Below are 23,278 nucleotides of genomic sequence, written 5' to 3'. Positions count from 1 at the left end.
CAGAAAGGAGGGACAGCAGGGGAGAGCCTCCAGCTCCGACACCCTCCAGATGGAAGTCACGGCAATGAGAAAGGACACCTTCCAAGAAAGGAAACCGAGAGAGATATCCCGGAGAGGCTCAAATGGGGCTATTTGCAAGGCGCCTCGAACCAAATTGAGGTCGCAAGGTGGAGTAGGAGACCTGAAGGGAGGAATCTCATGGCTACCCCCTGGAGGAAGGGACGAACATGAGAATTAGAAGCCAGGGGGCACTGAAAAAGAATGGAAAGCGCAGACACCTGCCTCTTGAGGGAACTGAGTGCCAAACGTGTTTCCAGCCCAGACTGTAAAAACGCAAGCAGTTTCAGTAAAGAAAAACGAACCGGAGACAGAGAACAGGCCTCGCACCACCGACAATAGGCCCGCCAGGTCCTGTGGTAAATCCTAGCAGAGGACTGTTTACGTGCCCTAAGCATAGTGTGAATGACTCTGGCAGAGAAACCTTGAGCCCTTAACACCGTGGATTCACCTGCCATGCTGTCAAACGCAGCAACAGTGAATTGGGGTGGCAAAGAGAGGAAGTCGGGCCGATCCGGAAGCCAAAAGGGAACATCTGCTGCGAGACAGACTACGTTGGCGAACCACGAGCACCGGGGCCAATCCGGCGCCACCAGAATTGCCGAAATGCCTTCCACCTTGAACTTCCTCAGCACCCTGGGCAGAAGGGGAAGCAGAGGGAAAAGGTAAGGAAGGGCAAACTGTGACCAGGGAACGACCAACACGTCCAAGGCCAGAGCCAGAGGATCGCCGGACTTTGCCACGAAGGTTGGAACCTGGTGGTTCAGGGGGGACGCAAAGAGGTCCACGTCCGGAGTCCCCCAGCGGTCGCAAATGGTCGCGAACACTTCCGGGTGGAGAGACCACTCCCCGGGGTCGGAGAGGAGCGACTTAGAAAGTCCGCTTCCCAGTTTTCCACCCTTGGAATGTAGATCGTCGATATGGAGGGAACCTGGCGTTCTGCCCAGATCAGAATCTTGGACACCTCGGCCATGGCAGCGAGTGCCCCCTTGCCGATTGATGTAAGCCACAGTCGTGGCGTTGTCTGTTTGAATTCGAACCGGACAGCGCACAGCACAGCGTGCAGATTCCAAGGAAGCCTGACATAAATAATCGCCAGCATTGGAGATCTCGAGTGCAATGTCAGCCAGACCATCAGGAGGAGCCCCTGATAAAACAACTTGGCGAAGTTGAGAGGCCCAGGCCGACAGGGCTTTGGACACCCAAGTTGCGGCAAAGGCCGGCAGTAAGAATGAGCCAACTGCCTCAAAGGCGTATTTCGCCAAATTTTCAATCCGCTTGTCCACCGGGTCCTTGAAAGAAGCCGCTTTGGCCAGAGGTAGGGTAGTGGATTTGGATAAGCGAGAGACTGGAGGGTCCACTAAAGGCGGGGCGGTCCATTTAGAGACCAGGTCCTGGGTAAATGGAAACCTAGCCTTCAATCGTTTTGACCCTTGGAAGTGTTTCTCCGGATGCTTCCAGGCAGTCTCCAGCAGGTCATCAAACTCCTTATAAGAATTGAAGACCTTGGGAGAGCGGTGAGTGCGGTGGAAGGAAACTTCAGGAGCAGGATCCGAAGTTCCAGGGTCCTGTAGGTGAAAGGTGTCCCTGACAGCCGACACCAAGCTGTCCATGGATGACAGCTCTTCAGATTCCGATTGCGGATCCGAGTCAGAATTCACCAGTTCCCCTGGAGACCGGGAACAACTAGTGGAGGTTCCGGATCTAGGCGATACATATCTGGTATGGTGGGCTGGAGATCGGGAACGGCCCCTAGGGGAGCGACCGCGAGAGCGCTGCCTAGAAGATGGGGATCGGGAGCAGGAGCGGCAAGGAAACCTACGTTCAGGGGAGGAATCAGAATAAATGACCCTGGGATGCCTGTGAGAGAGTCGGCCGCCTGAGAACGCCAAACTCGCCTCCCGAGAAGGAGGATGCAAGGAGGAATTGCTTCAAGGCAGTAGCCACGTCTTTGGAAAACTGCGCCAGATCAGAGATCTTCTGAGACAGTGAAGACCAAACCGGAGGAGGGTCAGAGACCACATGGTCCATGGGGCTATCCTGGGCGGGAGGATTGGGACGTGTGGCTGAGCAGGCAGGACAGGTGGACTCGGCCAAACCACCTGGCAATTTAACTTTACATCCTGTGCAAGCATAGTAAGTGACCAAAGCAGAGGTCGCTGGTCTGTTAGAGGGTTCAGAGCTGGGTACGGACATGCAAAACAGATAAGTCAGCTATCCCAGAGACAAAAGAAAAGGAACAAGCGCATCCAGGTTTCTGTGTCCTGAAGTCGCAGAAGTCCCACAACAGGATCAGCTTGCAGTGACAGGAACAGCTTGCAGTGACAGGAACAGCTTGCAGCAACAGGAGCAGCTTGCAGCGACAGCAGGAGCAGCTTGCAGCGACAGCAGGAGCAGCTTGCAGCGACAGGAGAAGCCTCAGCAGGAGCAGTCTGCGGTCACAGGCGTAGCTTGCAGCAACAGCCTAGCTAGATGCGGCAACGAATCGGTCAGACCTACGGTGAGGTGAATTGCCGATATCCCGAAGCAGCTCAAGCGCGCTCAGATGCAGAGCATGTGACTCTCTTCCCAAACCCCCCCTCGCCGGAGCTCCAGGGCCTCTGGTAGGCTAAAGGAATCAGAGGGAGGAGACTGGTGACCCCTGCTGGAATGGGATTGGAAGCGCCTGTAGCGTGTGGAGAAGCGGTGGGCGGAGCTACTCGCGGCCGAGATCAGGCCAAAGCCACGGGCTAAATTTATGAACGCCCGCCGGCCGTGACGCCCGCTACCCATGCCTCGGGTCGTGGGAGAGTTGGGAGCCTGCCAGTGGACTCCAGACAGCAGCCAGGATTAAACAGAAAGTCCGCGGTCAGCAGAGATCAGACACTCGGCAATAGAAAGGCAGCGGCAAAGGCAGCAGGGCTCAGAGACAGCCCCTTCATACTGCCCAGATGTGAAATAATAGTCTTGGTGCAGGCTGTCCCAGGTAAGAGGGTGGCCACAGGAGCAGCAGGCAGCTGCAAAGCGACCACAAGCCCAGAATGGGGGTGCCCTATAATTAGAGGTCAGGGTTAGAGGGGACAGTATACTTACCTAAGGAGATGTCCCATATACTCACCCCTGAAGTCTTCGACCAGCCATGTGCCAGCTGCATCATACCAGGCTTCAGGAAGCGGGGCGAGCAGAGGCCCTAGGTGACCCGTACCCAAGGTACATCCTTAAAGTGCTGGTCGGTGGCGAGCAAGGGTTAAAGGACCATACTCTATGGACCATGCCCTTCCTTCGCAAGTTGGGGGGGGGGGAATCAGGCAGCGCCATGATCCTGTCACCCCAACCTAGAAAAAATAACAAAGGAGAGAAAAGTCTAAACTCTATAAGACTAGAAAATAATAAAAAAAAGACCAGGTCTGTAGAGCTCCAAGCCTGCGTCTGCCTCCTAGGACACTAAGCTAAAAACAGATTAGCTCAGAGTCAGTGTGCAGTATATCTTGCCGGGGGGAGCCGACTTCTTTTTTCATTAATGCCTAGTGTCAGCAAGATATACCCACGGTTCCTGTGTCCCCCAATGGAGCCGAACGTGAAAACACAAAAAAGGAAACTTGCTGTTTCTTCAAGGCCAAAATGAGCGCTTAAAGTCAGAAAAAAGAAAATAAACAGCACAGCCATACTAGGCTATGTAAGCCTTGTGTTTTTTTTTAATTATTATTATTACTTTTTTATGACATATGACAGGAGCGCTTTAACTGTTAGGGTATGTCCACACGTACAGGATCTGCTGCATATTTTCTGCAGCTGATTTTGCTACCCATTGAAATCAATTGTAGCAAAATCAGCTGTAGAAAATGTGCAGCAAAATATGCAGCAGATCCTGTACATGTGAATGTACACTAAACTTTAACATAGGATGGAGTTAAGCAAAGCCAAACCTACCAAAAGAAAGCATCATCTCCAAATGTTTAGCTAGAGCTCCAACAATGGAATCTGCTACAGGCACTGGTTCATCACTAATTAATCCAAACCTGTACAGACAAAACAAAACCTGCTGTTACAATTACAACTTGGCATTATGACCAGAGAAGAGGGAATGTACAGCTGTCAATTCATCAAGTTGTAAAGAGTTGGTCTGCTTTCCAGATGTGCCTATTCCCCTAAGAAATCTAGGATGATACTCTGGACTGTCTCATTCCAGGCTTCTCTGAGGATTTGGAACCTAAAAAGTGGAACAACTTTTACAAGATTAAATGAAGTGAAGGTAAAATCATGCCATTCAGGTTCAGCGAATCTTACTATAGAAATATGCAGCAACCCTAATTATGACATTTAGGGTAGGGTCACACATAACAGATCCACTAAAAGCCCCAACACAGGGACGAGTTGAGTCGCGGTGCACATGTGCAGTGTACTTAGACGTGGCCACTCTGCGATGTCCGCGTACGGTGACTCGCTCGTCCCTGTGTGGCTGCTCGTAGTGCTGGATTGCTGCTGCGTGCAGGACATGGGAGGCAGTGTAAAATATACTGTGGATCCGTTAGGTGTGACCCTACCCTTAGGGGGAAATTTATCCTCTCTTACGCCAGTGCAGAGTGTCAAAATTACGCATGGCCTGTTTTTGCGCAAAATTTTTACAAAGAATAAGACATTGAGCAACATTTTGATATTTGCCATTCTGCTCTTGTGCAGGGAATGATATATTACTCCCTAATGGTAAGTTCACATCTGTACCACAAACCTTTGTACCTATGTTAATATGTAAAATTATATAAACTATAAAAAAAAAACAACACACCAACAAAAGGTGTATACACATGTAGACCTATTGCACACCATACATCACTAATATACTTCTAGGAAGTATGAGTTCCTATACGATTTTTTTGTAATACAGAAGTGAGTGCAGAACTTCTCTATATCACAAAGATATCAGATAGTTGTACAGGAGACAAAGCATAGCCAAAAATTACATACTTCTGACTACATTGTCTATGTACTTTTTGAACTAATCTCCCGGCATACTGCTGTTGTATGGATGTGAACGAGCACTTCATGTTCAACTAAACAGAGCTACATCATAATTTTGTAGAGACAATGTGTCAGGTGTTCGTGACAGCCAATTGCTGGCTGCAGCAACAGTGTCTGAACAGAATGACACTGCTGCAGTATGCTAATGGCCATTGCGGTCACCTTAAAAAAGATCACCACATTGGGATTGTGTTTTTTCTGTATGTAAATGTAAAAAAAAAAATAATAATAATAAAAGATCTGACTTAAAAATAAAAATAATAAAATAAAAATAAAAAATACATCAGAGGCCAGAGAGACAACAGGAGGACAAGGTAAGTTTATTGGTACTCCTCTATTATAATCTGCTAACTTATATCACTTTATACATGGCATGTAATGAATTGACATGTAAAAAATAATTTACCTCCATGGGATCAGATCTCCTTACAACTACATATTGGCCCTCATTTACTATTGCAAACCCGACATGTTTTGTCAGGTTGAGCGCCAGATTCTGTCGCATTGTGCCAGAAATTACGTCTGCGTCATATTGCGCCAGAATTTGCACCAGAATTGGAAAAACCTGACTAACTCTCCATTTTGCGAACAAAACCCAAAAAGGGGCGTGGTCGCTTAAAAGGGGCATATTCCTGACATTTTCACAAACAAACAACATATTTACTAAGGTTTCCACAGAAAATGTGGTGGATTTGAGCTGAGGAAAACCAGACAGATCAGAGCATGGGTAATAAAAGCAAAGTGTAGGGAAAGTGGAAAATGTAGGGAAACCTTAGTAAATACCGTGGAAAATAAATTGTAGGGAATTAAAATCCAAAAAGAAACCTACATTCCACTCTTAGTAAATAAGGGCCATTATGTGCTACCTGCAATCCAGTAACCCAGTATGGTTAAAGCCCATGCATTACTCTTCAAACAGAAACATTACATTGAACTAGAAAGCACAGCTCTTACCACTGGACAACCTCCATGTTTCTGTCATCCTTCCCTACTTTATTATACACAGCTTCTTTAACATGGTCCACACTGCTTGTGACTGGAATCTTTAGCAGATGGCAGAGGAGCTCCTTCTATATATTGAAGTATGTAGATACATGTTAGGCATTGTGGTTTCACCCAGTTACATTCATACAGGATATAAGTGACCATTAACCCCTTAACGACGCAGGTCGTAAATGTACGTCCTGGTGATGTGGTACTTAACGCACCAGGACGTACATTTACGTCCTGAGCATAACCGCGGGCATCGGAGCGATGCCGGCATCATGCGCGGCAGGTCCCGGCTGTGGATCGCAGCCAGGGACCTGCCGGTAATGGCGGACACCCGCGATCCCGCGGATGTCCACCATTAACCCCTCAGATGCCGTCATCAATACAGATCACAGCATCTGCAGCATCGCGGTCACTTAACAGGATGATCGGATCGGCCGCAGCGCTGCCGCGGCAATCCGATCATCCTGCACAGCAGATGGAGGTCCCCTCACCTGGCTCCGCTGCCTTCCAGGAGTCTTCTGCTCTGATCTGCCTTCCCGCAGACCAGAGCAGAAGATGACCGATAACCCTGATCAGTGCTGTGTCCTATACATAGCACTGAACAGGATTAGCAATCGAATGGTTGCTATAAATAGTCCCCTATGGGGACTATAAGAGTGTAAAAATAAAAGTAAAAGTAAAAAAATAAAGTAAAAAACATGTGAAAAACACCCTCCCCCAATAAAAACGTAAATTGTCCCATTTTCCCTATTTTACCTGCAAAAAGTGTAAAAAATGTTTTTTAGATGCATATTTGGTATCGCCGCGTGCGTAAATATCCGAACTATTAAAATAAAATGTAAATGATCCCATACGGTGAACAATGTGAACGTAAAAAAAAAAAAAGTCCAAAATAGCTGCTTTTTTTATAACATTTTATTCCCAAAAAAATTTATAAAAAATGTAATAAAAGTTTTGTATAAGCAAATATGGTATTAATAAAAAGTACAGATCACGGCGCAAAAAATGAGCCCTCATAAGGCCGCATATACGGAAAAATGAAAAAGTTATAGGTCTTCAAAATAGGGGGATTTTAAACATACGAATTTGGTTAAAAAGTTTGCAATTTTTTTTAAGCGCAACAGTAATAGAAAAGTGTATAATCATGGGTATCATTTTAATCGTATTGACCCAAAGAATAAAAAACACATGTCACTTTTACCATAAATTGTACGGCGTGAAAACAAAACCTTCCAAAATTTGCAAAATTGCGGTTTTCTTTTTAATTTCCCCACACAAATAGTATTTTTTTGGTTGCGCCATACATTTTATGGTAAAGTGAGTGATGGCATTATAACGGACAACTGGTCGCGCAAAAAACAAGCCCTCATACTATTCTGTGGATGAAAATATAAAAGTTATGATTTTTTGAAGGGGAGGAGGAAAAAACGAAAACGTAAACATTTCATTGTCTTAGTCCTTAAGGTCCAAATGGGCTGAGTCATTAAGGGGTTAAATGATATGCATGTAAACATTCCAATTATTCGCCAACATTAGCCCAGATTTATTAATCTGTTTGAAAATAAAAAAAGTCTGGTTTTACTCATAGTAACCAATCACATCTCAGCTTTTATATCTTATCAAGCTCTGGTAATATGAAAGCTGAGCTGTGATTGGTTGTCATGGGCAAAACCAGACAGTTTGTGTTTCTGGCAAATTGACAAATATAGGTCATTATTGTGATACTTAGCACATCGGTTTTACCTCAGTACATATACAAGGGTAAAATTATGAAACAAATGATACATTATTTATGCAATACACTGAAAGAATCAATGTCCACAGTCCACAAATGTTGGATCACAAACACTAAAATTTTGCCAAGCATCTATCTTCTCTCTGAAAAGTCTTCAGACAACATAAGATTCATATTCACTTTCCCATGAAATTCACTTACCCATGTTATTAATGGTGTATCTTTAGCTAGCAATGGACAGGGATCAGCATTTATTAATCCCAACTTCACAAACCCACTCATTGCTTTAGCAAATCCCTGCAAGAAGAAAAATGCATGTATTGTAATGGAAAACATCAAGGTTCACCAGTGTTGTTGTCTCTAAATGAAAGATAAAAGGGTCAGATTTACTAAGGCTGGGTTCACACCACGTTTTTGCAATACAGTTCCCGTATCAGGTTTTTCATAAAAAAAACGGATTCCTCAAAACCTGACTAAACTGTATCAAAACATGTGTACAAATTTTAATCCGTATACAGTATGAAAAATGATGTTCGGTTGCATCCGTTTTTAAAGAAAAAACTTATACGTTTTTAACTTTTCACTCCATTATGAATAAAGTTTCACTTGTTTGTTTGAAATTCCAATTAAAAAAAAACTGTGCAAAGTCAAAAACTGTATGGTGAAAACCACATGGCACTGTATGCACATACGGTTCTGTACGGTTCTCATTGACTCCCATGTTACAAAAAAAAAAAAAACAACAAAAAAAAGCACACATTTTAATACGTTTTTTCACACAGACCAAAAACCGTCATAGGCAATGGTTTTGGGAACGGGAAAAAAAACTGACAAAACCGTACGGGATGAAAAACAGACACAAAAGGATGCATCTTTTGGCATACGGTTTTTAATGGAGAGTCAATACATACGCTTTTCAATACGGTTCCGTACGGTTTTCAATACGGTTCCGTACGGTTTTCAAACTGAAAACATATACAGGAACTGTATTGCAAAATAAAATAAAAAAAAATGTTGTGTGAACCCAGCCTAAGCCTGTGTAGAACATCTGGAGCTTCCTTAGGGTATGTTCACGGAATTCCGCGAGTAAAATTCCGCCCAGTGAACGTTAGCATCTGTGTGAATGGGTCTTCCGCAAGACCCGTTCACAATGTGGAATCTCAGCGGCGGACAATTCCGCGAGCACTGCATAGCCGTCAATGGTGACGGCGCAGTGCCGCACGGTCCTACCGCCACCACCGGCTGCCAGGCTGAATCTCCGCTTGCTGAATTCTGCGAGTGGAGATTCAGCTACAGTTCCGCAGTGTGAACATACTCTTATACTGCCTATTTTAAGTTTACTATTTCACAAAGACTTGTGCTGTATTATAAATTCAGGGCTCATTTAGACTTGTCTTTTGCTGGTATTATCTGCCTCTAGCATATCTGTCTCAATGTATATAAAAATAGAAAATGCTGTTCTACAACTTTAATGTTAACGTGTCATTACACTTGTTATTACGTTTAATGCTCAAATTTTCTCTTTATGTACTATAAACTGGAAAAAAAGAAAAAAAAACTAAAACAATTATTGATGAAGTATAGGTAAAGCACTCCACTACCACATGTGTTGGCTGCATTTCATACAGGAATTCTTACATTGTTCCTTAATGCGAAGCTTATCTGAAATAGTCCACACACTTATGCTATGAAGACCCTGTTCACATAAAATATTTTAGGTTTTGAATATACACTGGGATTCACACTGAATTTCCGAGTGTTAATCCTCTTGCACGGAAATTCAGACTCAGCAGAATCCCATTGCCGTTCCTGCCGCTGAGATTCCGCCACCGAAGGAATGATCTTGGTCACTCTTTAGGTGGAAGCTGCGAGGAATACATTGCTGTCTATCAGAATTTTTCTTCAGTTTGAACCTAGCCTTACAGTGGCATCCATAAACTATTATCTATAATCTAAGGTATACATCATGAACTATCTAAACAGTTTTTTCATTCAGTATACCCTAAACCAGTGTTTCCCACCAGGGTGCCTCCAGCTGTTTCAAAACTACAACTCCCAGCATGCCCGGACAGCCAACGGCTGTCCGTGCATGCTGGGAGTTGTAGTTTTGCAACAGCTGGAGGCACCCTAGATGGGAAACATTGCCCTAAATAGATGCCAGTATTGCCCATGGGTGATGAACAGGTATAACACATTCATCACCTATAGATCTAAAATCTATTGAAATGCTCACGATCTGTTTACTGGATGCCTGTGACAGATGCAATGCATCAACTATAGGCTGCCATATTCATGTACTAAATAAATAAAAGTATGCGGCAAATGTATACCTCTTTACTTTTGTGGGATGGAATCACAGTCTAAAATGCTATTTATAACCTTTTTGTTGCAGCAACATATACCAGCCAGATGGACGTCAAAGGACACCTAAAATATATACATTACTTTCAACTGCATTAGTGCTACATTAACTATGACAAACATGGGGGAGATTTATCAAGACCTGTGCAGAGGAAATCTTGCCCAGTTGCCCATAGCAACCAATCAGATTGTCTCTTTCATTTTTAAGAAGGCCTCTGAGAAATGAAAAAGAAGCAATCTGATTGGTTGCTATGGGCAACTGGGAAAGTTTTCCTCTGCACAGGTCTTGATAAATCTCCCCCATCATGTTTTAGTACTTACCCCCTTTACTTACAATGCACTGAACCTTTTTGAAGAACTTCAGTACAGATTATGCAACAAATATCCGATGTCCCAGACCTACTAACACCGTCTCTGTCTTAGGCCCTTTTCACACGGTAGAATGTCTGTGCGGAATTCCGCACGAACATGTCGCAGCAGCAGACTCCCATTATTTCAATGGGATTCTGCTGCTCTTTTCACAATGTAGAATTTCCGCGGCAGCAGCATCTACCGCGGAAATCCTGATTCTGACATGTTTAATGTTTTCATGGATTCTGCAAGGAAATGCATTGCCATCTATGAGACGGCTCATTTCCGAGTGGTCCTAGCACCAGTATGTTCTGCCAGCGATCCGCTGTTGTGGAATGTCTACACGGAAATTTTCCATGCAGACATTCCACAATGTGAAGATGGCCTTAGCCAGTCTGTGCCACTGTGATACATCTGGAGAATTTAAGACTGTTGGTAAATCTGGCGCATAATAACACTATCTAGTCTATTTTAAATCCAACTATTAGTCTCTTTACTTCACTCCAAAATGTTACACCACAATTTTGGCACATTTTGTGTCCCATAGAGTAACAAGCAAACCATGCCCCCCTCTGTAAAGCTATACATACCCCTTTGTTATGGGAGACACAAATAAATGTGTCGCGGGTCATGTACGTTTTGGTGCAAATTACACCACAATCTTTGTCCATATGGAATAGTAAATCTGCCCCAATGTGTATATTCAGCACAGAAGAGATTACCTTGTATCTTACCTTATATCTCAGTGTTCCTCTCATTAAGGTATGCGCTGAGTGAATCCCATAGGGTTCAGCATATTTTGTACTATCCCTGTTGGAGAAGCCTTCTAAATTTAAGCCAGGAAACCAGTCCATGTTTGTGACAGACTCAAGAAGTGCACCCCCAGCTGCAATATTAACAATCTAAGAGAAGAATAGATGAATTACAAATGACAAGCAATGTGAATAACCTGTGAAAACATCTAGCAACCAGAAGCAGCAAATGTGTCATGTACTGTATCGGAGTTAGGCTCATTCACTTGTGTTTTATAATGCCTATTTTTAATATAAGATATTAAAGATCTAGAGGAAAAAAGAAAAGAAAAAAAAAAGGATGGCTTAATGTATGTTACTTAGGTAGAGGTTATATCAAGTAGTGTGTCATCAAGTACAAGGCACTTGACATATATAAATGTAAAAAACAGCTAGGAAAACTTAAGGCCTCACACCCTGCTAACACCCCCTCCTTGATACCAGTGTGCACCGACACCCCCTCCTTGATACCAGTGTGCACTGACACCCCCTCCTTGATACCAGTGTGCACTGACACCCCCTCCTTGATACCATTGTGCACTGACCCCCCCCTCCTTGATACCAGTGTGCACTGACACCCCCTCCTTGATACCAGTGTGCACTGACACCCCCTCCTTGATACCATTGTGCACTGACACCCCCTCCTTGATACCATTGTGCACTGACACCCCCTCCTTGATACAAGTGTGCACTGACACCCCCTCCTTGATACCAGTGTGCACTGACACCCCCTCCTTGATACCATTGTGCACTGATCCCCCCTCCTTGATACCAGTGTGCACTGACACCCCCTCCTTGATACCAGTGTGCACTGACCCCCCCTCCTTGATACCATTGTGCACTGACCCCCCCTCCTTGATACCAGTGTGCACTGACACCCCCTCCTTGATACCATTGTGCACTGACCCCCCTCCTTGATACCAGTGTGCACTGACCCCCCCTACTTGATACCAGTGTGCACTGACCCCCCCTCCTTGATACCATTGTGCACTGACCCCCCCTCCTTGATACCATTGTGCACTGACCCCCCCCCCCTCCTTGATACCATTGTGCACTGACCCCCCCTCCTTGATACCAGTGTGCACTGACCCCCCCTCCTTGATACCAGTGTGCACTGACCCCCCCCTCCTTGATACCAGTGTGCACTGACCCCCCCTCCTTGATACCAGTGTGCACTGACCCCCCCTCCTTGATACCAGTGTGCACTGACCCCCCTCCTTGATACCATTGTGCACTGACCCCCCCTCCTTGATACCATTGTGCACTGACCCCCCCTCCTTGATACCCCCTTCCTCATAGCAGTGTGCACTGCTAAAACAAAATGCATTTTTTGGCCACCATTATATTTTTAGATTTACTGAGAAACAAAATTATTTTTTCTTCATCTTTACCTGAAATTGATAGGAACCGTATGTCATTCATATTTCTGCCTAATATACCATGGCATCTCTCAATATATAAATGTATGGGATCCGAAGTGAGGCCACCTTTATGTGGTGGAGAGGGGACACATTTTGATCAAAAAGTGCGCTAACAGTCTCTATATTTTGACCAAGAGGGCTGCTGCAACCTTTTTTCATGTATGGGTAAAGACCTGAATTTCACTTACCTCTCCATTCTTTAAATAGGTGGCAGGTTGTATTGTGTTAAGGAGAACACCCAGAGGGCTCCAGCTGAACTTATATCTCAGTGGGTTGTCAGAACACTCAGGGGCTGGAAGACCGCCACAAAAAGATATGTAGGATTCCACCTGCAGAAAACAGGACATTGTTATCAGCAGAGACAGCATGCTGCACAACTTTTTTTTTCCCTCAGACTTCTTTAAGCATGTCCGGCAAAAAAAACAAAAACATAAATGGGCACTGTCACCATTTTTCTTTTTTTTATGTTCTTGTACTTCTTTACTACAACATATCTCTAATATAGATTCATTATTTTTTTTTTTTTATATTAAAATGGTTTATTTTACATTTGAAAACCGGCCACTAGGGGTCTCCCTCCTAGTGGCCGTCTGCAGCCTGCCGTTATGTCAGGACTGAATTAGGACCGATGACTGCCGGTGCAATTGGTCCTAATTCAGTCAGGCTGCGTTCGCTCCTGGCATATACGCACAGCTGCTGCTATTCAAAGCTGCGCTGCTGCTGCCGCCACTGTCCTGCACTTGGGTATGTCTTTTTCGGGTGGGAGCGTATCGCGCGGCGGCCGCGGCCATGGAGTCATATTGTTTTCAACACCGTTATTGTTTTCACCACTAAACTCCCAGCATGCCCTGACAGCCAACAGATGTCAGGGCAAGCTGGGAGTTCTAGTGGTGAAAAAGCTGGAGGCACCCTGTATAGATGAGCTAAGGGCGGAAGTCGGCCCCCTGCAGGCATCAGTGACGCCATGCCTGCTGGGGAACTCTGCCTGGTAAGTGAGCACACTTCCAGGCAGACAAAAAGCCATTTCTAAGATAGTAAAAAAAAACAATTAAGGGCAGGGAAGGGGTTAGGGATAGATGGGCAACAGGCAGGGACAGAAAAAAAAAAAAAGGATGGTGGGAGCTACTCTTTAATTATTTCAGTGTTCATTCGGGGCTGCCATTTTTGCAAAAGTAACATTAGCAAATTATTTGCTTCTATATATTCCTATTTTATTTTTATTTTTTTGATACTTAGTAACCTGCAAGAGAAGCCAGTCAGTTATGTAATTGTATCTTAACGATTACCTTTGCTCCAACATCTTTAGCTTTATCAAAGCATTCCATAGCCAACATATGGTCAAGACCTGGATCCAAACCCATTTCACCGGCAATTGTGATACCAGCATCCTCCGCACTACAAACAAATATTAAAAAAATATAACTACTCACACTTCCCACTGCCTAGTAATACCTCTTTTATACAAGAAGTGCTAGAAATAATTGAGAGGACTCTCTTGTAGGTGCTCAAGGACTCATATATTTAAGATAAAAAAAATAAAAATTCTTTGACAGCACAAACAAAAGTTACCAGGAATTCTGAAAAAATATGAATTTTCTGTTGTGTATGCATGATAAAGAAAATAATACTCAGAGCTTCAAGGCTCGGCATGTCACAATGATACGTTATATTCCAGTACTCAATGCTGCAACCCACCTTAATGGCATCAAGGAAATCTGATTGTAAAAACTGTAAAAATAAGCAACTGACAAGCAGAAGATGCTGAAGAAAAGAACTATGTGGCTCAGTTCACATAACCGCAGCAGGATAGTGCCATGTAGTGTGCGGTAAGACTATACACTGTTTACTGTTAATCGCTGTGGTTCCACGCAAGTATAGGAGGAACCCTTAAAAACTAGTTGCTTCAACTCTGCTTGCCACAAAATAATAGAAATTAGCAGTAAATAGTGTGCAGTTTTGCTGCACATTTCTCAGCTGCAATGTGTCAATCTAAGCAACAAGTAGACTTTTTAAATACATCCACATAGAGCATAAATGGGAAACAAAATAACGGTTTAGACAAGAACACCCATGAGTAGCAGATTACTATGAGGCAGTCAGCACTGTTCTAGGCACAAGTATGGATACTTACCTACTGATGAAGTAGGCAACGCAAGGAAAATAGAACATTAGACAAATCTTCAAATAGCAAAACAAATGCACTTTTCTAGCCAAGAAAGTCAACTTGCTAGGACAAGTTATACGTGTCTCTTGTTTTTGTAAATGTTTTATTTATTTAAATTTAATTTCATTGTAATATAAGGAAAGCAGAAACACATCCTACCTTTGCTGGAGTTCTCTCATGGAGGGTGTCAAGTAGCTGGCAGTTACCAGGTTCACCTTATTTTTAATGCATTTCTTTGCCACTAATGGATGCGCAGAATAAGGCAGTAAACTAGATTGTGTGAAACAGACACAAGGGTAAGCGACAAGTGCTGAGATATTGCTGAACAGGGCCAAATTTATTTGCATCAGACCACCAAGCATAGGAAATCATTTCCACAGAATTATTTTTTATTTTTTTTTGCCCACATAATGTTAACGCCTCACTATTCCTCAGAATCATGTTTCATCTAAGCTCAGCTGCATGCATACATTTCATTTTATTACAGTAGCTAGGTCATGTGATCTCCAGTTTGACTACCAGGAAATGGCATTATGTGCAAAGTAATCTGTCCTTTGTCACCTGACATACTGTGAACTACATGATTACATCAAAACAGATTTCCCCTGGCAGCTCAAAGCCCTACCCGTCCAGCCTCAACATCCTTGTACAGGTACAGAGATTCTGTAGTGTGTCCTGTGTGATGCAGCCCAACACTGCTTACCTGTGTGTAACCGCTACGATTACAGTGAGTAAATAAGACATGCTGCTGCAGCAGCTCATAACACTCTACAGCATACGGGAAACAAAAGTTCTGTGTCACTGATCTATCACTTGCTGCTCTTAGATATAACTCTACAAGCAAAGTGAGAAAACTTCACCCCCCCCCCCTCACCTCTGCAAAGCCAGAGGTATCATGGGACATGTAAGCAGTATTAGAAAAACCATATCAACAGGGTAATAGGAAATGACAGACAACCTGTGCATGCCACATCAGCTAAAACAGGTATACACAAAAGCCTCTACTGCACTATACAAGCAAAAATATAAACAATCCTGGACTGTTTCCTTTAAGATAATCTTAAATCATTGTAGTCATGTTTCTAAAAGAGGAGGAAAACACAAGAAATCCTGAGCTACACCAGGAAAATGGTCAACCAATTACTAGGAGGAAAGAAAAAAAAAGTACACAGAGCAGTATTTGCACAGCAACTGCAAGAATTCCAATAATTTGAGAAGCATCACAGCTGACAAAGATAAATTAAATTGACAAACTATTAAGACAGTACTGGAACAACAAACTCCAAGATGATGGGAAGTGTTGCAAAGTTACTATATTGAATTCAAACAATGGCATAGTTAAGAAAGCAGGTGTTAGCCATGCCCAAAGTTGCCCATATTCCATATGGATTAGTATAGTCTTTCAAGGGGAACTCCGGTACATAAGTTCTTATCCCGCAATCTCCTGCCCAGCACCCTAGCTCTCTTCATGCATGGTGGCCGACAAGCCCCCTCTATGTATCTCTATGGGAGAGCCAGAGATTGTGTATTTTCAGCTCTCCCAGCCAGGGTGCCGGGCAGGAGATTGCAGAGTGTCCCAGCAGTCAGATCCGCATGATCAGACACATATTCTTAATCCTGTGGATAGGGGATGAGAACTAATGTACTGGAAATCCCCTTCTCAGTGATGTACACAGTACATGTGCTCTGCTTAAAGACAGTAAATTTGAAGGACATGCACTATATAAAGAAAAGTATGCAGACACCTTACCCTCATGCCTATATAAAAGTTTGCTGAGCATCCCATTCATGACGAGCGTAAATATAGCTATAACAAACCATTTTACAAAATTCTGGATGCTCCGTTCTTGTGCTGGTGTCGGCTCCAGAAACAGCTTGATGCACTGACTGATACAACCGAGCATAGGCGCTTTGCACTATAGCATTCAGTGACCCTGCTCTATGATTTTGCAAGGATGGCTTCCAATGATAGCATCACATTTAAAGTCACTGAACTTTAGTGCCACCCATACTTTTACCAATGTTGGTCTATGGAGACCACATGGCTATGTGCTTGGTTTAATGTACGTGTGCATAATGGTTGCAGTTGGAACACCTAAACTTAGGAGGGGTGTCCACATACTTTTGGCCATGTAGAGCAAGTATGGCATTATTACTTTCCTAACAAACATTGTAAAAATAGCTACAGTAACCTGATAACAAGCTGATGTTTCTTGATTAAAGAAGACAGTTTCTCTTCACTCCTGAAGACGTCCATCTCCAGTGGGGTTGTGTTGTTATACTTCTTTGATAAATGATCCACTTGATCTTTAATCATGGACACTGGAAAACAAAATGTTATCTCAACCACTTCAACTTTGTAGTCCACATGGAATAAGACATTTTAATGCACTACATGTACATGTCCTAAAACAATTAATCATACTGTATGGCCAGTGCCTATAACACAGTAGGGTGAATTAGAGTTGAATATTATACCTATATATATATTATGTATTGTATAGTGCATGTTAGCGACACTGTGGAGCTCTTGTTTAGTGTATAACACCCCAGTTGCTATACTGTATAAAGTTCTAAGGCTTTATTCTCAAAAAACAGATGTTTCATCTGATTACTCAAATTTGTATTAAAGTGCAGTGTTTCCCATATCCACATGCACCAACTGCTGCAGATATCTGTGTATACTGTACTATCTACCATACCGTATGAACAGTTTATTTTTGGCCATTCTTTCTTACACTGTTGAGGTCTTGTTGCTGCCTATTTTGAATCTTGCTTTTTGTTACAGAAAATTATAAATAAGACAAAAAAAATGATAAAAAAAATAAGCCTCGGCAGCTGCCAGTCTGATGCTCACAGTTCCCGCTCACTGGTACTTTCTGGTGATGCGTCACCCCAAGAAATGGCCAGATCACCCACTCCAGGACTAAAGCGGGACACCACTGTGGCAATTTATTAGCTGAGCTTCAGCGTGGCAGATAAACATTTTTACACCCCACAGACAACCCTTTAAAGCTTATGTCCACATCTGAACATCAGTGTACATATATTCTGGTCTGCTTTTTTTGCAATGGGTTTTTCTACCTTCTTATTTATGGGTTATTATATGGATAAAAAAAGACACTTGCTGATTCGCTTCCTGTTTTGTGCCTGTAAGGTGGTAGTCATGACGTGGAAGGACACGTCCCCCCCCCCCCCCCCTATCTCGTTGGACAACTTTGGTAAATAAGTATGTTCCGTTATACCAGGCTCTCTACCTGAGTCGTAAATGCCCTAAGAAATTTGAGAAGGCATGGACCCCATGGCTGTTGCTAGATGTCTCGGCTGACTCGCCGACCAGGATGACTCAGTAGGTCGATTTGAGGCGTTCTTGCCCATTATGTTTTGGGGCTGGGTTGGGGGGGGGGGGGGGGGGGGTGCCGGGAAGTATGATGCGTGCGTGTATGGGTGGTTGTATGTTTGTGTCGGGAGTCTTACGTTTTCCCGCCATATTGGTGGTGTTTGTTACAATAACTTGCATAAATTAAATAAATACTTTAAAGAGATGATGTGGATTAAAAAAAAAAAAAAAAAAAAAAAAAACAAGTGTGTAAAAGTGGGAAAACACATTCAACTGTTTTACTATTAAGTAAATACATAATGGCCCTCATTTAGATTGTATGCCAGAAATTCTGTCTGCACCAGATTGTATGCATGTCAGATTGTATGCCAGAAATTCTGTCTGCACCAGATTTTGCACCCAAATTTGCCCCAGAATTGAAAAAACCCTGACTAACTCTCCATTTTGCTAATAAACCCCGAAAAAGGGGCGTGTTCCCGACATTTTCACAAAAACCCAACATATGTACTAAGGTTTCCACACATAATGTGGTGGATTTGAGCTGAGGAAAACCCTACAGATCAGAGCATGTGTAAAAAAGCAAAGTGTAGGGAAAAGTGGAAAATGTAGGAAAACCTTAGTAAATACTGTGGAAAATAAATTGTAGGGAATTAAAACCCACAAAGAAACCTACACTCCACTCTTAGTAAATAAGGGCCAATGTGCATAATGTGTCTCAAGATCAACAATTAAGATCTACCCATAGAAGAGGTGATATATGTCTGTCTCCTTGGGGTCCACAAATGGGGACCCCCCCACAATCATGAGAATGGTGGTCCTGTGTCCCGCCACTGAATGTAAAGGCTGTCTAGAATGTGTCAAGTGCTGTACGTGGCTATATTTAATCACTTGGGGGAACACAGTACCCACATTCTCGTGATTGGAGCGGAATCCCCAAGTGATCTGACCCATGACCAATCCTGTGGATTTTGGTGTGTAACAGTGGGAAAGCTGCAAGCTACTAGCGACACCAGGAAGAAAGGACACAGCCCATAGAATCTGAAGCCTTCCAAAATATGGGATGCACTGTGTTGCCCAATATTTACCTCCGACAGTTGGCTCAGAAATATGCTACAGATTTTTATTTTTTAAATATACTTGAATATATTAACTCTACTGGCCCAAGCTATGTTCAGCTGTGATACTGTGTTCATCTATTTATTTAACCCCTTAAGGACGCAGCCCATTTGGGCCTTAACCCCTTAAGGACGCAGCCCTTTTTCACCTTAAGGACTGAGCCCTTTTTCGCAATTCTGACCACCGTCACTTTACAAATTAATAACGCGAAAACGCTTTTACCGAATATTCTGATTCTGAGATGGTTTTTTCGTGACATATTCTACTTTATTTTGGTGGTAAATTTTTGGCGTTACTTGCATCCTTTTTTGGTGAAAAATCCCAAAATTTCATGAAAATTTTGAAAATGTTGCATTTTTCTAACTTTGAAGCTCTCTAATTGTAAGGAAAATGGATATTCCAAATAAATGTTATTTTTATTCACAAATACAATATGTCTCCTTTATGTTGGCATCATAAAATGGACATATTTTTGCTTTTTGAAAAATTAGAGAGCTTCAAAGTAGAGCAGCAATTTTCAAAAATGTCATGAAAATTGCTAAATCTGAAGGGACAGATGTTACAGAACTACAACTCCCAGCATGCCTGGGCAGTCTAGGCATGCTGAGAGTTGTAGTTTGGCAACATCTGGAGGGCTACTGTTTGGGCACCCCTGTAACAGTGGTCTCCAAACTGTGACCCTCCAGATGTTGCAAAACTACAACTCCCAGCATGCCCAGACAGCCTTTGGCTCTCTGGGCATGCTGGGAGTTGCAGTTTGGCCCCCCCTAGTGGTTGCCACAGTAAAGATCGATTTACTTTCACTTTCAATCCCCCCCCCCCCCCCCCCCACTGTGGATTCCCTACCTGATCAGGATCCTGCAGGCTCCAGCGAAGATCCCAGGTCCCCAGGCATCTTCTCCTGCAGGTACGGCCTCCATCTTCTTTCCAGAGCCCCTTGACATCCAGGGGCGGGCAGAACGGGGGGTTGCCATGGCAACCCCCTGTCCTGCGCTGCCATTGGTCAGAACTCCGTTCTGAGTAATGGCAGGGGATAGGAGTAGATCGCAGCTTTGCGATCTCACTCCAATCCTTTGGGTTGATCGGGGTTGTTGCTGACAACTCCGATCAGCCCTATTTTCCGGGTGATCGGGTCACCAGAGACCCGATCAGCCCGGAATTGGAGAAAATCGCATGTCTGAATTGACATGCGATTTTCTCCGATCGCCGACATGGGGGGGTCTCAGGACCCCCCTGGGCGATGTGCCAGGGTGCCTGCTGAATGATTTCAGCAGGCATCCGGCTCCGGTCCCAAACCGGCTAGCGGTGGGGACCGGATTTCCCACGGGCGTATGGATACGCCCTGCGTCCTTAAGGACTCGGAATGCAGGGCGTATCCATACGCCCTGCGTCCTTAAGAGGTTAAGGACGTTTTCGTTTTTTCCTCCTTGCCTTCAAAAAATCGTAACTCTTATATATTTTCATCCACAGACTAGTATGAGGGCTTGTTTTTTGCGCGACCAGTTGTCCGTTGTAATGCCATCACTCACTTTACCATAAAATGTATGGCGCCACCAAAAAAAATACTATTTGTGTGGGGAAATTAAAAAGAAAACCGCAATTTTGCTAATTTTGGAAGGTTTCGTTTTCATGCCGTAAAATTTACGGTAAAAATGACATGTGTTATTTATTCTTTGGGTCAATACGATTAAAATGATACCCATGATAACGTACTTTTCTATTACTGTTGCGCTTAAAAAAAAAAAAAAACTTTTAACCAAATTAGTACGTTTAGGATCCCCCTATTTTGGAGACCTATAACTTTTTCATTTTTCCGTATAGGCGGCGGTATGAGGGCTGATTTTTTTGCGCCGTGATCTGTTCTTTTAATTGATACCATATTTGCTTATATAAAACTTAATACATTTTTTATTAATTTTTTTTGGAATAAAATTCTATAAAAAAGCAGCTATTTTGGACTTTTTTTTTTTTTACGTTCACCATACGGTATCATTAATATTTTATTTTAATAGTTCAGATATTTACGCACGTGGCGATACCAAATATGTATATAAAAAAGAATTTTTAACACTTTTTAGGGGTGAAATCGGGAAAATGGGACAATTTAAATTTTTTATTGGGGGAGGGGGTTTTTCACATTTTTTTTAACTTTTATTTTTACACTTTAATAGTCCCCATAGGGGACTATTTATAGCAATCATTCGATTGCTAATACTGTTTAGTGCTATGCATAGAACATAGCACTGATCAGTATTATCGGTCATCTTCTGCTCTGGTCTGAGGGGACCTCCGGCTGCCGTGCTGGATGATCGGATCGCCGCGGCAGCGCTGCGGGCAATCCGATCATCCATTTAAGTGACCGTGATGCTGCAGATGCCGTGATCTTTATTGATCACGGCATCTGAGGGGTTAATGGCAGACATCCGCGGTATCGCGGATGTCCGCCATTATCGGCGGGTCCCTGGCTGTGGGTCCCTGGGAGCGATCCGGGCATCGCTCCGATGCCCGCGGTTATGCTTAGGACGTACATGTACGTCCTGGTGCGTTAAGTACCACCTCACCAGGACATAAATTTACGTCCTTCGTCGTTAAGGGGTTAAACAGCATAAAATGTAAAATCCAGTGTACACAGTATGTGTGAATATCGAGCAGACCAGAGCAGAAGATGACTGATAACACTGATCAGTGCTATGCCCTATGCATAGCACTGAACAGTATTAGCAATTGAATGATTGCTATAAATAGTCCCCTATGGAGACTATTGAAATGTAAAAAAAAAAAAAAAAAATTTAAAAAATAAATAAATTAAAAAAATGTAAAAAAATCTGATAAAATCTCCTCCCCCAATAAAAACGTAAATCATCCGTTTTTCCCATTTTACCAAAAAGCTTAAAAAAAATTAATAAACATATGAAAAAAATTAAATATCAAAATATATTGTTAATCATCATGTACGGTGAACGGCATAAACGTAAAACAATAAAAAATATCCAAAATTGCTGCATTTTTGTCACATTTTATTCCCCCCAAATATTATAAAAAAAATTATAAAAAAGTAAAACCTAAGCAAAAGTGGTACTGATAAAAACTGAAGATCACGGCGCAACGGAATACGGAAAAATGAGAAAATTATAGGTGGTCAAAATAGGGCAATTTCAAACATACTAATTTTGTTAAAATAGTATGAGATTTTTTTTAAGCAGTACAATTATAGAAAATCATAACATGAGTATCATTTTAATCGAATTAACCCACAGAATAAAGAAAACCTGTCATTTTTACCATACAGTGTACACCGTGAAAAAAAAAAAAAAAAAAAAAAACATTCCAAAATTTGCTAAATTGCGGTTTTCTTTTCAATTTTCCCACATAAATAATAATATCTTTTGGGTTGCGCCGTACATTTTATGGTAAAATAAGTGATGTCATTACAAAGTTAAGTTGGTGACGCCAAAAGCAAGCCTCATATAGGTCTGTGGATGGAAATATAAGAGAGTTATGATTTTAAGAAGGCGAGGAGGAAAAAACGAAAATGCAAAAATTTAATTGGCCTGGACCTAAAGGGGTTAAATAATGCAGCCTAAAACACCATACAAGATGATAAACTTAATATATTTTTAAAGATACTTGACATACGGACATACCATTTACTGTCTCATAAAATACTAGATAAGAACATGATATGAATAGTTTACAATACTCATGAATACCTGCAGTAACTTCAACATTCCGATCTCTAGTAAGATAACTTATGACAGGTTCTGAAACATAGCCGGATCCAAGCACCAGAATCCTCTTCTTTGAGCTTACAGTCATAAGCTGGGCATACTCTCTGGCAAGTAAATAATATATTATGCTTCATATACAACAAGGTACAAAAGGTAAACTAAGTGACCCCATCACAATTGTTATTTAAAGCAATGTGTGTCCACATTTCCTTAAAAGGGGTTA

The 23,278-nt window shown here is 42.7% G+C and overlaps 1 protein-coding gene across 1 annotated transcript in view; it reads right to left on the bottom strand.

The window, feature by feature from the left end:
- The window catches only part of AASS (aminoadipate-semialdehyde synthase), a 118,271-nt gene that overhangs the window by 7,598 nt on the left and 87,395 nt on the right, over positions 1–23,278 (bottom strand). The window contains exons 14-22 of the mRNA XM_056573796.1: positions 23,038–23,159; positions 17,064–17,193; positions 15,031–15,141; positions 13,994–14,102; positions 12,896–13,036; positions 11,230–11,397; positions 7,985–8,080; positions 6,010–6,125; positions 3,967–4,055 (exon numbers count right to left, since the gene is read on the bottom strand). Of these exons, the coding sequence (XP_056429771.1) occupies positions 3,967–4,055; positions 6,010–6,125; positions 7,985–8,080; positions 11,230–11,397; positions 12,896–13,036; positions 13,994–14,102; positions 15,031–15,141; positions 17,064–17,193; positions 23,038–23,159 (1,082 nt within the window). The remainder of the gene's footprint in view (positions 1–3,966; positions 4,056–6,009; positions 6,126–7,984; positions 8,081–11,229; positions 11,398–12,895; positions 13,037–13,993; positions 14,103–15,030; positions 15,142–17,063; positions 17,194–23,037; positions 23,160–23,278) is intronic.

This window comes from Hyla sarda, chromosome 4 (genome assembly GCF_029499605.1).
Source record: "Hyla sarda isolate aHylSar1 chromosome 4, aHylSar1.hap1, whole genome shotgun sequence".
NCBI lineage: Eukaryota > Metazoa > Chordata > Amphibia > Anura > Hylidae > Hyla > Hyla sarda.
Note: the sequence above shows the minus strand (reverse complement) of the source record. Positions and strands in the feature narration are given on the sequence as shown.